Source organism: Atta cephalotes, assembly GCF_000143395.1.
Source record: "Atta cephalotes unplaced genomic scaffold scaffold00003, whole genome shotgun sequence".
Classification (NCBI taxonomy): Eukaryota; Metazoa; Arthropoda; class Insecta; order Hymenoptera; family Formicidae; genus Atta; species Atta cephalotes.
The window spans coordinates 8,326,062-8,343,764 of record NW_012130067.1 but is presented as its reverse complement, the minus strand read 5'-3'; the positions used below and the strand labels follow the sequence as shown (position 1 = coordinate 8,343,764).

The following is a 17,703-nucleotide window of genomic DNA, read 5'->3' as shown; positions in this document are numbered from 1 at the left end:
TATGTCTTGACTACTTTCGCAATATGGGGTCGAGCATTGTCTTGCTGCAAAATGCATTATTTTATCGTGTCTCTCGTTGTATTGCGATCGTTTGTCTTTCAATGCTCGGCTCAAACGCATCAATTGCGTTCGATACCGATCGCCTGTGTGTTGTTTCAATCAATTTAACAGTTCATAATATACTACGCCGAGCCCACCAAATACAGAGCATGACCTTGGACGTCAAAATCACCGTTCTTGAAGCATTGAAACCACTCACGACACGTTCTTTCACTAATAGCGGCCTCACCATAAGTATTTGAGAGCATTTGATGAGTCTCAGCCGCTTCATATTGAAGCATTAAAACCTCCCGCAAATGATGAGAATTTGGCTCGTAAACTGACATTTTTAATCGAGAATAACTTTATGATGCAGACACAAATCGACTAATGTTTCTACGGGGTTATGTTGACAGATGCCCAAGTTTATTGTATGACGTCTATGATCTATTTATTTCGACTACCATTTACCGCTAAAACCATCTATAGGAAAACGGCGGAAACAAAGTTGTACACCTAATATTATTTAAGACCATCTTAAGTACAATCTTAAGATATCAAGCCAATCATGATTAGTATCTTAAGATATTACTTAAGGCAATTTTAAAATAAGAACAGACTATGAATACCGACCATAGAGCCACAATACTGACTTTATTTGCTGGATAAGACCAAAGCGTGCCAGCAACAAATCGCAGTACATCTCCAACAGCTCCATCGCTTCCACCATGTAGTCCTCACGAATAATATGTTCTACCCTGATCTTAGCACGCTCAGTTTTACCAGTGGCAATAAAATCAGCAATCTCGCGACGCGCCTTTTGCGCCAACTCTGTTTTCTTCTTTTCTAGCAATTTCAATCGGTTGATTGCTAGACGCAAATGCGTTTTCAACTTTGTATAGTTTGGTCCACTTGAGAACATTCTTGATGTATTTTCAGTGCGACTGAGAAAGTTACTTGTAAAACTAACTAGTTACAGTATTTTTCTTTCAAAAAATAACTAGTTACTTTTTCTGAAATGTTATAGTTACAGTTATTTTTTTTTTCAGCTAATCTTTTATAATTTTTTATAATTTCTATGTTCATTGTTATTTTAAATATAAGATTATATATTTTTATATAACATTACTAGATTATTTTATTTATTAAACATTCAATTATACGCTCTATTATTTATAATAAATTAATATATACATTTGGAATTAAAATTATAAAATTAATAATAAGTTGATGTATGTACTGTAAGGATCATAATGTAATTCTTAATGCAGATATTTACAGAATGTGATGATTAAGAATAAAGATACATACGTTCTAATCACGAGAAAAAATCACTGATTACTTAATGCTTTATTTATTCAGTTCATATATTGGCGAATAAGTTATATCAGGATATCCCGAATTTAAATAATCAAACTTCGGAGCGAGTAGAGAATCGATAAATTAAGAAAGTTTTTTAAGAGATGTGCTTTGTTTTGTGTGGATGGATGAAGCTTTACAAAAAATGAAATTATTAATCAAAGAAATTGTCATGTATGGGTTCATGAAAATCTCAGGACTGTTAGAGAATACAGTTTTCAGCATTAATTTGCTGTTAATATTTGGCTCGGAATTTGGAATGAGTCTCTACTAGGGATCATACTTTTTTATCCGACAGATTAAATGCAGCCAGATATACAAATTTGTTGGAGAACGACTTCTCTAATTATATTTAGAAGACATTCACCTGCAGCAACGGATTGAAATGTAGTTTTAGCTTGATGGATGTCTAGTTCATTATAACAAAACTATTTTCCAGACATTATTATCCATATTGATGGATAGTGTACTCAATGAATACACTTAATATTCGAATAAATAAATAAAAACTGAATATCCATTCAAATATATTTTTTTTATTCGTCAAGAAACAAATATTTTTTTCATTCCATTTGAATGAATATTTTTTGAATATGACGAATATTTTCGTTTTCGTATTTACTTCTACTTTGTATTATTTGCACATAGTTTGCAAGCCTACAAGAGAATAGAAATCTATAAAAATAATGAAACCAAAGGAATCCATCAGTGATAACAGATGGCAAATTAGTGACGCGGCACGGTATATAATTAAATAAATTGAGAATAAAAATGATGTTATCTCAAATAAAAATTTATTATTGTATAAAATTATATATTATCTCTAAATGAAGACTTATATAAAATTATATGTCATCAAATAAATTGTATTCATAAATAAAAAATTGCTTTTTAAAATATTTTTCTTAATTTCTAAGAAGTTTTCCTGAAATTTAAATATTACGACAAAAATAAATAAAATTCATTTTTTTATTTAAAATCATCAAAACTATAGTTAAGGAATAACGATTGCTTATTAAAGCTTTCTTTTTCAGTTTATATTTTGTTTAACTACTTAAATGAATATAAATACTCGTTAAATAATCATAGTTTTTTGTGAATAAATATTTTTGAAAATCTAAAATTTTGAATGAATATACGATTTCTTAATGTGAAAATTTTGTTGAAAAATACAATTTGTAGTTCAATTACAAATTTTTGTATTCATCGCACTACTGATAGACAGGAGTGAAAAAGTAGTATCTTGGCTACCTCGATCACCTGATCTAATATCACTGAACTTCTTTGTGAAGGGCTCTTGAAGCAGAAAGTTTATTCGTCGCCAGTCAACTTAAGAGAGTGATTGAGAGACCGAATTTTGGCTGCAACACGAGCTGTACTAAATGTAATGCATCTATCATGGATAAAAAAATGAAAACATGTTGACATTGCTGCAAGAAGTCAACATTTTTAACAATATCTACTTAAAAAGTGATAACGTGAATAAATAAGTATAAACAAATAAATACAAAAATAAAAATTAGATTTTTTTTGCAAATTTTTCCAAAACAAACATATTTCTAAAGGACATTTTTTCTTAATTTATCAATTCCCTATATGCTCCTGAAGTTTGGCCATTTAAATTCGGAACATCTTATATAATAAGTTGATATAAATTAACTAAAAGTAACTATCAAATTAATTTATAAACTAATATTATATTTATTAGTTCTTTGTTTATAATTATATAAAATTATATAAAATATCTTTGTTTAAAATTATAAAAAATTATATAAAATTCAAGCATACAAGTTAGCTATAAGATAAAGAAGTTGTCAAATCTGTCTATCTTATAGCAATCAACAAGTTTGAAAAATTTGTTGTATAACAACAAAATAGACAAATATAATCTTAACTAGTGCCTAATATTCTACAATAACTGTGAGTAATTATGAGTGATTTTAGTTGTAAGAATTAACCAATCAAGTGGAATATTCTCTTTATATTCTACTTGATTAGTCAATTCGTGCAACTACAACTACTTATAACTATAGGGTTATGCCTCTTGTAAACTAGGCTTTAATTATCAAAAATGTAATTAAGTTACATTTTTACAGTTATAAATGGAAAAAGGAATGAAATTAAATTAAAAAAGTAACTCTAACTGCATTATAAATATTGAATTATTTTCCTATTCCTATTTCCTATTTTCCTATCTTTAGTTATCACTATCAGCTGTTTCTTCTACTAAAAATTTTTCAATTTATATTTATCTAATTTTAACTCATAAATAACTGGGATTCAATGCCAAGAGGAAATTTTAAAATTATCAAAATAAAAGTTGATTATAGATATTTATGGTGTCATTTTTTATAATATAGAATGTATAATCATTGTATATTTATTTTTTTCATTATTAAAAAAGATAATTATTTAGAAGATGCTCACTTTCAATTTCAATTAATAAAATAATGCTCATTCGACACCAAATCAAAAATTATATAGAAAATAATTTGTATTTTTAAAGCAGAGAATTTGTGTGAAACGCTGTAGCCTGTTCTACAATGTACTTTTTTTCCTGTTTCTTGTCTTTTGTTATTTTTTACATCTTGTCTTTTTGCTTCCAGTTTTTTGTTTTATACCGAGATAAAAATTAACGAACTTCGAAAGAAACAAGAAATTAGCAAAAAATACAATTGTTGATAGAACGGTAGAAAGGAAAAAAAACAAAAGGTAAAAAACAGGAAACAAAGAGTATATTGTAGAATAGGCTTCTATGCTATCGATGTTACAAATTTCTTAACCTAATAGTTAACAATAGTTAAGTTTAATGATAAAAAAAAAATTTTCTCACGTCTCGAGACTGAGCACATTTTATTGCCAATTTTTTTCGTTTTATGCAAAATCGCGTCGAATGAGCACAATTTCATTAAAATTGAAGGGAAAGAGCGTCTTCTGGATAATTGTCAAAAAGATATTGCGATATTTGTAACAATTTGATATACAATTCATTGATTAATTAATTCAATTCTAGGTTATAATTGCTTTTTTTTTTCTAACCGAGACAACAAAAAGTTTAAATATTAAGAATACAAACAAAATTAATTTAATATACCTTTCAACGATGATAGCACAACCTTTTTTTATTGATTAAGACCATTAAGAAAATGACAATTATTGAATAACATCACTCATGACATTACTATCAGTCATCTCGGGTTCGGGAAAATTGGTAATTTTTGGAATAGAATCTAGTAATTTTTCAGAGCCGCGGCAACACTGACAAATGTGACAATAAGTCTGTTCGCGTTGCGAACTTGAAATCCCCAAATATTTTTGCACTTAAAATGAGATAGATATATATTTTGTTTTAAAAAGAGAGAAAGCGAAGAGTCGAGTGTCAAAAGAGTGCAAGCAACGCGAACAAACCTAATGCGGCACGTGACGAGCTGTGGTATACATCAGCTGACGTGCAAGCGACGTTAGAAAACATTTTGGGCGAAAGCTATTTTTGCGAAATTTAATTTATTTTCAAAACACAATGACACTTCATTCTGCAGGAAAGGGTAAACTTTTAGCGGTGATTGGCGATGAGGTTAGTGTAAATGTAAATGTTTAATTATAATCTGATCGGAGATGATCTTTAAAGATTACTTTGATGTAATGGAAAATCATGAGCTTGATGTTTTGTTCTTATACTTTGTTTCATTTGTTTTCGCAGTAGTTACATAATATGTATGATTAAATTATAGTACATTATAATACAATATAAACTATTAGATTGCTGTAGTTAATAAAACTAACATATGTACTTGTTCCATTCAATGATTCTGCAATGCTAAATATCATGAATTTTTGTAATCTTATTCTATCTTCATAATTGAGGGTATTTTTGATAAATGTTTAAAAGTACTATCCCATTCTTTTCAGTATTTATTAAAACTAATTATAAAAAGACTTATATGCAAGAGATTTTAAGAGAAAACTTATTGTTTATGAGAAAAACTCTGCAATTGCATGTATTTTCTCATGTAATTTTAATTATAGCAGAGATTAGTTTGACTCAAAACTTATATCTATAATGTACATATTTACTGTTTAAATTAATTTAAAATTATAGTAAAGGTAGAAGTTCCTTCTTAAAATATTGTATTGTCTTTTTACTAGATTTGCTAATTACTGAAAAAAAATTGTGTTTTCTGATAGAATAGTACTTTTTGAATATTTACCAGGATCTTTGTTAATTTTTTTCATAAAATTTCTAATTTTAGTATATCAGATTCATCAATTTAGTAGATGAAAGATTTGAATAACTACTGTGAACTATTTAATTAACATAAAATTGATATTTAAATTGATATATAAATTGACATTTTAAATATATGCAATACAATTATCCAGGTTTTTCCATAAGAACTATAAAGCCTCTTTTTAAAATATTGTATACATATCTTTTTTTAACTAATTTTGTTAATTATTGAAAAAACTGATTTTTGATGTGATAGTATTTCTGAATATTTATCTTATTTCAGGATACTTGCGTAGGCTTCTTACTAGGTGGAGTTGGAGAGATAAATAAACATCGTCAGGCTAACTTTATGGTTGTCGACAAAAGTATGTATTAGTCGCATATTATAATGCAAATATTTTAGTATGCAACAGCTGAGTATTCCTCATTATTTTTAAAAAAAGCAACAAACTAATTAGTTAATTATGATTAGATAATCTATTATTCTTTATTGTTGTTTCGCTGTATAAAGAAATGTAATGTAATCATAATTATTATGAAAAATATTCTGTATACAATTATTACATTAAGATAATGTACATTATTTAAGGTACATTGTACATTAATAAAAAATAATGATCTTTATAGATACAGCAGTAAGTGAAGTAGAGGATACTTTTAAGCGATTTATCAAGCGTGATGATATTGATATCATTCTTATTAACCAGAATGTAAGTAGCAAAGATAATTATTTCATCGGTAATTAAAATTTTTTTTAAGTCATAACATTAGGTCTGTTTGCATTTTTTAAAAATTTTTGCAATTAGAATGAAAAATATATTTGGGTATTGAGAAAAGAGAAAGATTCTAAATATAAAAAATGCAAGCAACAGATCTATTAAGTTGTACTCTGTTTATAATAATAAAAGTAATTTCATTTAATTAAAAACAATGCTTCTTTGTATTCTCTGCATCTGACATTTGGTATTCTATCGCAGGTAGCTGAAATGATTCGTCACGTAATTGATAGTCATACTCAACCGATACCCGCTGTATTGGAAATTCCAAGTAAAGATCATCCATATGATGCCAGCAAAGATTCTATCTTGAGACGTGCTAAAGTATGACATTTATTTATTATGATTGAAATTGAACGATAGTGAATTATCGTTCAATTTAACACATTCCTTCTTTTATTCTTTTCTCTTGGAAAATCTTATTTATTACAATTGTTTACAGGGAATGTTCAATCCAGAAGACATTCATTAATATGATGTTAACAAGATTGTATCAAATGTGTACAATAGGAATGGAATTATATGTTCGGTTATGCGTTCCAGTATCTATTCTTTGTTGTTTGGTAAAAGTGATATAAAATTACAGGCTTCTTACAATAAACTGTTAATGATCACTCATATTAATAGTAAGTCAGAATTATAAGTCAGAACCAGAATGGATACTTTTAGCTTGAAATTAAAATTGTATTCATACCTATTACCATTCCTACTTATTACTTTATTGCTGTTTTATCATAGCACGCGACGCTGATTCTCAGAGACGACCTGTCTGAAATTGTTAAAAGTTTTTTGATCTGCGTCAGTCAATATATTTCAAAATATTCTGTTATTAATATTATTATTCATAATGTATTTTTATAGTTCAATCTATTATGAATAATAGTATCTTATAATATTAGCAATAGAATACTTATAAATATAGAGAGTGATATAAGTCAAAAATTTTTAACGATTTCAAACTAATATCATGTTTGAGACAGAGCGTTGCGTATTACAACAAAACAACAATGAAATGAAGAATAAAAATAGCATAAATACCTACACACATTTCAATTTTAAATATCCATTTTGAATAACTTTGTTCTAAGTCATAAATTTTAGGAAACTTACATCCAGATTAAATTTGATATTAGATTATTACGTCATAATATTTCAGCCAATTAGAAGGAATAATTTTTAAGACAAATAATTATATAATGTGATTGGTCAGTTCTAACATAACCGAAATTTTAAATCGTAAGAAATATAATTTGGCCATCTCTACGCAATTATTGATTACTCATTAGTCACTACTGACTTATTACATACCTTATTACATATTATTATTGATTCGCTTACAACTCGCTTCTTGCTTCTGATCTATTACTAATGGCTTATTGTAGAAAGTTTATTTAGTTAACATACTACTATACTCATTATTTAGTTAACATACTGTTATGAATGAAAACTAATGAATGAGGTAGCTAATCCTTTCACATCATTTTAAAATCTGTTCTTTATGTGAATATATACATATATACATATATGCATGCAGAAGTTTCCAGCTAGTAACATTTTATATTCTATTGTGATTTATAAAAAAAAACCTAATAAAATTTTAATCATTATCAGATGTTACAAGATCAAGTGTACAAAATTTCGTTACCTACATCTTGTATTAACATCCGATAATGATTAAAATTTTGTGTCAGGCTTTTTTTATTTAGAGTACAAAATGTCACTGGCCAGAAACTTTTGCACACTGTTACCTAATTATTTAAATATTAAATATTGAGATGGTTACTTAAAAGTACTGAAAATTTGGTGCCTCAGGGCCCACACAAAATCACAACTATCTGCATAATATTAAAACTATGTGTATATCTTAATAAAGTAGTATGAAACATACATAGTAAATCAAAAGCTGCATCTTCACCAAACATAATCAAGATGAGATTACGTTTACTTTTTCGATTGTATGTTTACACACAGAAATATCTTTTCTGAATGGCCATTAACCCATTACTTTTTTGTGACCATTACAATCGTAATTTTTTAAACTATAATCTCGTTTTTTAAGAGAAGTCTATGATAATTTGTATATAGTCAGTTAAAAAAACGTTTCCTTACCTATCACTAAGTTGTATATTAAAAGTTGCATTTTCAATGTTCTTTTTCTTTTTCATTTCATCATTAACTCTAGAATTTTGCATATATTAAGTTCGATACTTCAACTTCACTAAATAAAAAATTAGACATTTCTATGATAACTCGATTAACTAAAGAATCATCTTAATGAAATAAATATGGTCAGCAGAACACAATAGTTTTGCAACCATTTTATAATTGTTTACTGAGATAGGAGCATTCTTCTAGATCTGAAAGTATAATCTAATCAGCAAGAAGAAAACTTCCAAAAGTTACAAAATAATCATTCTGTTAAACGCAGCCAATTTATATTTTATATTTGTTATAAGATGACCTTACACGATCAATAATACAGAACAGTGATTTTAAATTAGTAATACTGACAGTATTATTGATCATGTAAGGTCACCTTAAGAATATACAATAATGGCTTTTCATTCAAATCTTAAATGAATTATTGTTGATCATCCTATCATGAAGTTTTATTATATTAGTTGAATCTAATATTGAAAATTACATTGCTAATAGATTATAATAAAATGTGCATTTATTATAACAACTTCAAAAATGATTTAAGAGTTTTGTTGTTTCAACAAGTTTAACAATAATTAGAATCCTTTTAATGAAGAATGGAAAAGTACAACAGATCTGCTTGAAATCTCCCAAAGTTTTTGTATTTAAAATAGAATAAACATATGTTCGAGTATTAAAGAGAGAAAGCGAAGGAACTGAGCGCAAAAAGTTATAATGTTCTGTGTCGTTTCGGTACAGAACGAAATGAAGTTGACCAACTCGCCAAGAGAGCCTTTAGCCGAAATAATTAACCAGAGATAAATTAAAAAATGTTTTATACGGAATCATTTGTATTTCACTCTATCAAGACGGTAGAGAGATGGAAGCATTTTGACTTATAAGCCAAGTTTTGGACAAGCCTGATTTAGGATATTAGAAAGTCGAAGAGAATAGGAAACTTAAGCAAGAAAGGGATATTTTACAATGCAATCTTCTTTCATAATTATAAATTTGATATATACATTTATATTTTCTACTATGATATACTGACATCATTAAAATACAGCTTTTGCAATATAAAGCTGCTTATAAAACTTCTTCACATATTAGTATATTATAAATACTTAATATATATAATAGCATCAAAAATGTAGATATAATTAATAAAGAATAATATTAATAATACTGTAGCACACAAAAACAAAAGACACTCCTTTGGCATATTGAAAATCAAAATGCAATTATCAGATCTATTCAATTCTATATACAGTACATCATCACGTAGTATAGTTCTTTCATTTTTCAATCTTCTTTTCATTACACTGTTATGTAATTTTTAGAAAAATATAATAAATACCTTTGGGATTCTTTGTGGTTATATCCATTATCCTTTGAACCTATATGTTCTTGCCTTTTTTTAGATTATTGATATTTTTTAATTTTTGATTTCTACAAAATCATAAATTTCTTTTTCTGAAATCTCAAAATAATTTGGCAAATATATAATATCGTATTCGATTGAATTGAATTCAATTAAATTGAATGATGAAATAGAATTGCCATTTACTTAATTGATTTCAAGTTCTTCCCTTGCAGACAGAAATAATTTCTGTATAGCGTGAGTAGCTTTAACTGAAAAATAAAATAGAAAAATAAATGAAATACATAATTAAACAATGATATTCTGAACCTTTCTATTTTTTTCATTCTTTTTTCTGAAATTTATAACCTCTATTGTGTTGTTTTCCTACTTTATATTTGTTACTTGAATACGCAAATAGCAATATTATTATAAAAACTTTATCACTTGCTATTAGAATTGACTGCGAAGAAAGTTCAGAACTGTTTAATGACATAAGAGAGGCAATGTAGAAAATTTTAAATAAATGTATAAATAATGAATAAACTCAATTGCATTTGTAAAAATTACGAACTGTTAACTTTTTGGAACCACAATGGTTTGCTTTTCCAAGCAACACCGAGGATATATGCGGGTATACCAGACACAGTAATAAGAATGCCCATACCAACTTCATATGGTCTTTGGTAGCATGGTACAATAACCAGAAAAGCACATAATGTTACGAATAGTATAGGTATCCATAATGGTATCTGAGGAGAAGAAATTTCAATGACATATATATATATATATATATATATATGCACGCGCGCGCGCGCACACAGATACACTTTATATGCAGATAGTATACTAAATTGAGTCAAAGATCTCTATAATTTTTGAATTTTAAACTTGATACAAAATGGCTGAAATAATTTAAAATTAAAACAATAAAAACAATAGGACTACGACTTGAGCTTGACTCGTAGCTAAAATAAGAGCCTTACATAAAGTTTAATTTAAGAATACGTATATTTATTAGATCTATGTCTGTTGATTTACAAAGTAAAAAGTAGTAGCCATTTATATAATATCCTGTATACACTGTTTAATACTTTCATGTGTATGAAATACATTACCTTGATTGGTCGTTCCATGTTAGGTCTTTTATAACGCAGCCATAAAATTCCAGCTACTGAGATCATAATGAAGAATGATTCTACTATACTGCAGTATGTAATCAGTACAAATATATCACCCGTGCATAACATTATGAGAGATAGAATACACTGCAAATGCAAAAAGATTGATAATTTATGATATAAAGAAAGAAAAGAATTTATTTTAACGTATAAAATAAGAAAGAAAGTTTTTAATTTTTGTTCTTCTAAGATCATAATTCAATATAGCTATAATAAAAGAGATTAAAAACCTTAAAAATTTAATTAGCAGACATAATTTAGCGTTACATACCAGAAATATTAAGGCAGGCATAGGTGTGAATCTGGTTATATTGATGTGGCTCAACATCGAGGGAAAATGGCCATTTCTGGCACCGACGAAGCACATTCTAGATGATGTCATAATATGAACGCTCAAGCCACCAAAAGCGGATACAGCTACCATTAAAGGTATTATCCAAGCCATATATCCGAGAAGTTGATTTCCAAAAGTCTAATAAAAAAACTAAATTTTATATGCGTTTGACAATCCCTGGCGGAAAAAAAATACGAAAGAAAAAAATTACATAGATTGAGACAAGATTTTAGAAATTTCTCAATTTTTCTTAAATATTTATAGTAGGATGTAGAGTGTAGGTTTGTTTGTCTTAGAAATTCTTAATCGTAGATATTCGTAGGACATAGAGTGTCGTTATTTGAGGATGAAGGATTTTTTGATGTTTCAAATAAACAACATCGTTTTACGTTCTACTACCTATATCTTCTAATATCTATTTCTAATATCTATACGAATATCTACTACGAAAAATCAAGAATTTCTAAGATCTTGTCTCAATTTATGTAGTTTTTCGTAAAATTTTTCCGCCAGGGATGCTACTGAAATCTAACTAATTAATTGTTACACAGGATGTTCCATATCATCTTTTATACTAAAGTGAGTCAAAGTCCTTTGATACCATTTTATAATTTTCGTAATAGCTAATAAGAAATTAATTCTTAAAAGTTACACGCTCAATCAGCTTACTTTAATAATTAATTTCTTTTTCCAGAGACTCAGACCGAAATTGCATTATGGATTAAAATTTCAGCCTGATCGAATTACAATTATGGTCCGAGACTACTCAACTTTTGGTTACGGTATTGGTTCTGGTTTTTTCAATGACAACAGTGACCGTTACAGATATATAATTACCGAATAAAAAGGATCGAAATGCAAGCGGACCCGATACCTATTACAATAAAAGAATTAGAATCAAAAATCGGATTTAGCTTCGGACCATTATCCAGACCAAATTTTTTGGTCCCCGTTTTTAATTGAAAGATATAATAATATAAGACTTTGATATTAAATTTATTTCGCTCTATCTGCCCACAAGAAATGATGTACCAGACATCTTGTACATTAAAAATTATTACTTACCACAGCGATAGCATTGGAAGCCATCATAGCAGTTGGAGTTAAAACGGCTAGATAAGCAACATTTGCCATAACATATATTAAGGTCACTAGCGGCAGTGATATGTAAATTGCACGTGGTAAATTTCTATTGAGTTAAGTCAGTCAATTAATTTAATGATCAAGGAATAAAATCAATATCGAAGTTTTAATTTTTTTCTTTTCTTTTATATATAGAATAATCAATCATCTTTGTAACTTACACATAAGGATTTTTTAGTTCTTCCGTCATAAAATTCAAGTAATTCCATCCTGAATAAGAAAATATGCCAGAGTAAAAAGCTACAGCGATTTTTCCAGGATCGGTGTTCGTGTTTTCGAAACTATTTTCGAAGTTTTCTTTGTGTCCTAATTAACATAACAGATTAAAAAGAATAATTCTTAATAAATGATTAAAATTTTATTAAGAATTGAAAAATTGACTAAAAAACGTACCTATACAAAGCCAGATTAATCCAGCTATAATAATAATTATTAATGCCCCAATTTTAGCAAACATAAATACATTCTGCATTTTTGACGTCTCTTTTACGTCATAACAATTGATGAAAGTGAGGAAACCTATAGATGAACATAGTAGATTTTGTATATTAAATTGAATAAAGTTATCCTCAAGCAATATGTTTAATTATATTTAAATTATTTAAATTTAGCTGTATAAATAATAAATATATCCACGCGTCACTATTTATTTTTAAGCGCACATTTGCATTCAAATAATTATGAATTATATCTTAAATAAGATGATGAATAAGATGATGATAATTTTACGAATATAGAGCTCTAAGGGCCGGAGGTTTCATTAGATCAAAACCATGCGCGATGAATATCACATCCTACACGAGGTGACACTGTTTTTCCAAAATATATGAATCTAGACCAGCTCGATAAAAAATCCAACCCAACGGGAACTAGTAACCCAACTCGGCAGTCATTAACAATATTCGGCAGTCAGAATTTCTTCAGCAACCTCGGACAAGACGGAAACAAAGGCAACAAAGGATTATGGATACGGATGTAGAAAGAGGAAATGGATATTAGGATTAGGAAAATATTAGGATTGCTACCTGGAACTCAGAGGTAGCTTATTAGGAAGACAAGACGAATAATAGCAATAATGAACAAAAGAAAGACAATTAATACTATTAGAAACAAAGAAAAACTGAAAGCAACTATGGATATAGACAACAAAATTATGATTTGAAGCAGAGTAGTTCAGAACTAAAGGGCGAAAGTAAAAGTAATGATAGGTAAGTACTAATAGGTAGAAGGTGGAGAAACGATAGTGCTATAAATATGTAGGAGACATCTCAATATTATGGATGGACCTCAGAGGAGGGGAAAAAGGAAGAGATAAAAAGTTAAAAATATTATAATAGAATAAATAAAAGTTACTACATCGTGATAACAGGAAACTTGAATGTGAGAGTAGAGAACGAACCTATCGATAATGTTATAAGAAATTAGGGAGAACTGACGTTTAATGACAATGGGAGAATATTGCAACATTATTGGACTATCAATAATTTAAAAATGACAAACACTTTTTTCAGAAAGCAAGATATCAACACATGAACAATCAGACAATAAAGCCTAATTGATTATGTTATAGTAAATAAAAAATAATGGCATTTCATGGCAAGAATAAGATTGAATCAAAAATAAGTCTGAAAAATATAATGCTAAAACAAGTCATTCGCTTAAAATATTTAAGCTATAAGATCATCTACTATATATATATACACAATAGAAATATCGAAAATAAACTAAGGAATTTCATAAGAATATGTGAAACGATTAGAAGAACTTTAGACAATCAATGCAGAAAGGAAACTCTCTTAAAGTCATAGCATCTACAAAGTCATGGCTATGCCAACATAGTTGTATAAATGCGAAGCTTAAGTGATGAGATCAGAATGCAAAGAAAATCCAAATGCGTACAAGAGCGAATCATATGAGAAATAATGCTATCAGACAGGATTTAGGAGTCCACATCATTAAGGAGAAAATTAATATTAATATTATGAAAATTAATATTATGAGTACAGAAAGAGGTGGTAACAAATACATAATTCGCATGGAAGACGCGAGACTGCGGAAGATAGCACTTAATTATCGACTTCAAGGAGGGCGTCTAAGAAAAAAATGAGCTGTTAAGTAGGAACATAGATCGTAGAGCCTAATCTGTTTAGAAATTTGATGATGATAATCTTTAACAAAATATTAAAAACTCACATATACTCAATGCAGCGATTAATCGCACACCATAAACCGGAGTGTCGCAATTAAGAAAAAATGGTTGTACAACATACTGAGCAAATGTCAGTCCCATGATAGCGTTTGTTGTAGGTCTGTAAGCAACAAAGATATGTTTTTCTGTCAATATTATACATCGATTAATGAAATTTAATTTGAAATTTACTTACACAAAAATTAAATTAGCGGCCCATAAATATAGAAATGAAGGCAATGCACCAAAAGCTTCATGAATATAAGCATAATCTCCACCACTGCGAGGTATGCTAGTACCCAATTCCGCATAACATAAGGCACCTACCATAGAGAGCAGGCCACATAGCATCCATATAATCAGAGATAATCCTACACTACCTACTTCTTGTATTACTCCCTTTGGTGAAATAAAGATGCCTGCAAATATGTAACTTAGCGGAAATTCAATTGTACAAAAGCACGAAATACATAAAAGTACATTGCAGTTTTAAAAACTATTTTAAACTTTTATTTATTGGAAATGCAAGTTAAATATACCTGAGCCAAATATAATTCCTAATATGATAGCTACTCCTTCCAAAAGGCCTAATTGCTTTTTCATTTGTACCTTGCCTACCGATTTTTGCTGATTATCAGATGGCCGAATGAATTTTTCATCAAGCGAATGAATCTTTCGTTCTGAATTTATTCGTTGCATATCTTTTGAAGATTCTTCTAGTTCTGTCATCATTTTTGCAAAGCAATTTTTGTCTAAGAAAAATACTATTATTTTTATAGAAGATATCTTTTCAATCAAGATATTAATTTAAGATATTCTTTGCTTAACTTTTAATTTTATTATATGGATTAAGAGATAAAGATTCTCAGTTGATTCATGAGAGATTGATATAGACAGGATATTTTAATTGTATATATATCAGTTGCATTACCTGAAAGTATAAATATTAATTCTGTAAAGTTCTCTTTAAATAATCTAAAATTTGTAAGAATTTGTCAATTCTATTTATAATTTCATTTATTCTTTAAAATCTGTATAAAGATTATGAAAATATAATACACAATTAAAATACATACAGACAGATAATATGGCAGTTAGATTTTTAAAAAATATCAATGGAAATCGTGTTATACAAAATCAAAAATTAATACAACAAACAAGATTAGATTTTATAAACTAATAAAATACATTAGTTTTATTATAATTATGGGAAATGACACGTTAACTTTTGAAAACATTTTTTGTGCTTAATTGCGCAGCGATAAAGAAGAAAATAACACATACGTTAACACATACGTTATTTAAAGCTGAGTAGTGATCATAGCCATATGAATCATGACATCAAAACCGAGATAGCCAAGCGAGATTTAGCATATGAAATAAATTGATGCACTGCATGTATTGTTTTCAATTTTTCGACAATTTGCTGTCATTGGAATCTAGTGAACTGAGTTAGCATTAGGAGGACAAATAGATTTCATGAGTTTACGAAATTGTAAGAGTATACATTGAGAAATAATAAACTCATTACGTTGACAACAAACTGACGCCATGCACGTATGATGACAACTTGCCAACAGTTTGTTGAATTCTAAGGAAGACTTTACGTGACATCAGTACAACAGACAGTTTGTGGAAATACCTTGGCTTTAGTTTGATGAAATTGAATGCGGAATAAGTGACAACAAAATGACAACATATTGCTCTTATTTGGCTATCTGGAATTCAATGCGCATGCGTAGCCTGCTTTTTTATCAGTTTTTACGATTATTTACTGACTGTCAGGCGGGATAAGCATAGTTTTTATAAATATTTTAAAGCACTCTCATCATTTTGTTTTATTAGTTGTCATACGTGCATGGCATCAGTTTGTTGTCAACGTGAGTTTATTATTTCTCAATGTATATACTCTTACAATTTCGTAAACTCATGAAATCTATTTGCCCTCCTGATGCTAACTCAATTCACATTAGATTCCAATGACAGCAAATTGTCGACAAGTTGAGAACAATACATGCAGTGCATTAATTTGTTCCATTTGCTAAATCTCGCTTGGTTATCTGAGATAAAAGTCCTTGATGTACCTTTTATCATTTTTTACGATTATTTACTGTCAGGAAGGATAAGCATAGTTTTTGTCCATTTTTACAAATTTTAAAGCAATCTCATCATTGTTTTATTCAAATTGTCTTTATTTGTAAATGGCACGTAATAGAAATTAATGTGTCATTTCTCGCTTTTGACATCATGATTCGAAATGTGGCTGTGGTTACTATTCAGGAGTCTTGAATAATGTACGTGCTAATTATTTTCTTTGCTGCACAAGTAAACACGAGTGTTTTCTTGATTATAAAATGTACACTTATTTTCTGAAAATTTTGAAACATTTAAATGTTTATGTTTAGCTTTCCAAAAAATCTGTAATTTTTGACTCATTTACATTTTTTTAATACATTTTTATAAATTTCGGAGTTAAATTTTTGTTTTTTGTTTCTTTTTAGTTAAAGGATTTATATTTAAAAAATAGAATTTCAATTGTTCGGCCAAATTTATGCCTCTTTGCATGCTTTTTAAAGTAAAATTTTGAACAAAATTTTCATCAGAATTCTTATTCTTTGAATTAATTTTATTTAACTCACAATCAGATGTCATTTCAATCAAATCTGCTTCATTAATCTTATAGTCTCCTTCATTTTTTTGTACTAATAATACTTGATTATTATATCTTCATTAATTATATCAATTCACATCAATTCAAAGCATTATCTCTATATATTAGAATAAAACCATATTGTGATGATATTCTTTCTGTGTTATACAGGAAATACGTATATATATATATATATATATATATATATATATATATATATATAATAATATATATNTGTATATATAATATATATATAATAATAATAATAATAATAATAATATATNTATATAGTATATATATATATAT

At 28.0% G+C, this 17,703-nt stretch overlaps 3 protein-coding genes across 3 annotated transcripts in view; 1 reads left to right on the top strand and 2 right to left on the bottom strand.

Moving 5' to 3' along the window:
* The window catches only part of LOC105625635 (IST1 homolog), a 3,300-nt gene extending 2,339 nt beyond the window's left edge, over positions 1 to 961 (bottom strand). The window contains exon 1 of the mRNA XM_012206957.1: positions 693 to 961. Coding sequence (XP_012062347.1) covers positions 693 to 961 — 269 coding nt within the window. The remainder of the gene's footprint in view (positions 1 to 692) is intronic.
* Positions 962 to 4,918: 3,957 nt separating this feature from the next.
* Positions 4,919 to 7,015, top strand: LOC105625634 (V-type proton ATPase subunit F 1). Its single transcript, XM_012206956.1, has 5 exons — positions 4,919 to 4,972; positions 5,910 to 5,991; positions 6,254 to 6,336; positions 6,604 to 6,726; positions 6,845 to 7,015. Exons 1-5 carry the CDS (start codon positions 4,919 to 4,921, stop codon positions 6,872 to 6,874), a joined length of 372 nt encoding a protein of 123 aa, XP_012062346.1. The 3' UTR covers positions 6,875 to 7,015.
* A 3,093-nt stretch (positions 7,016 to 10,108) lies between these two features.
* Positions 10,109 to 15,479, bottom strand: LOC105625633 (Y+L amino acid transporter 2). Its single transcript, XM_012206955.1, has 10 exons — positions 15,287 to 15,479; positions 14,944 to 15,166; positions 14,753 to 14,868; positions 12,953 to 13,078; positions 12,721 to 12,865; positions 12,482 to 12,605; positions 11,354 to 11,554; positions 11,020 to 11,169; positions 10,476 to 10,653; positions 10,109 to 10,173 (listed from the first exon to the last, which is right to left on the bottom strand). The coding sequence occupies exons 1-10, from the start codon at positions 15,477 to 15,479 to the stop codon at positions 10,109 to 10,111; spliced, it is 1,521 nt and encodes a 506-aa protein (XP_012062345.1).
* Positions 15,480 to 17,703: the final 2,224 nt, after the last annotated feature.

What these genes read in the sequence shown, in the direction of transcription:
- LOC105625634 (XM_012206956.1), top strand. Translation starts at nt 4,919, where the DNA reads ATGACACTTCATTCTGCAGGAAAGGGTAAACTTTTAGCGGTGATTGGC. An exon ending in CTTTATGGTTGTCGACAAAA is followed by an intron (nt 5,992 to 6,253) that starts GTATGTATTAGT and finishes TGATCTTTATAG; the next exon opens with ATACAGCAGTAAGTGAAGTA. An exon ending in TCATTCTTATTAACCAGAAT is followed by an intron (nt 6,337 to 6,603) that starts GTAAGTAGCAAA and finishes ATTCTATCGCAG; the next exon opens with GTAGCTGAAATGATTCGTCA.
- LOC105625633 (XM_012206955.1), bottom strand. Translation starts at nt 15,479, where the DNA reads ATGATGACAGAACTAGAAGAATCTTCAAAAGATATGCAACGAATAAAT. An exon ending in AGGAATTATATTTGGCTCAG is followed by an intron (nt 15,167 to 15,286) that starts GTATATTTAACT and finishes ACATATTTGCAG; the next exon opens with GCATCTTTATTTCACCAAAG. An exon ending in TGCCTGCCTTAATATTTCTG is followed by an intron (nt 11,170 to 11,353) that starts GTATGTAACGCT and finishes TTGCATTTGCAG; the next exon opens with TGTATTCTATCTCTCATAAT.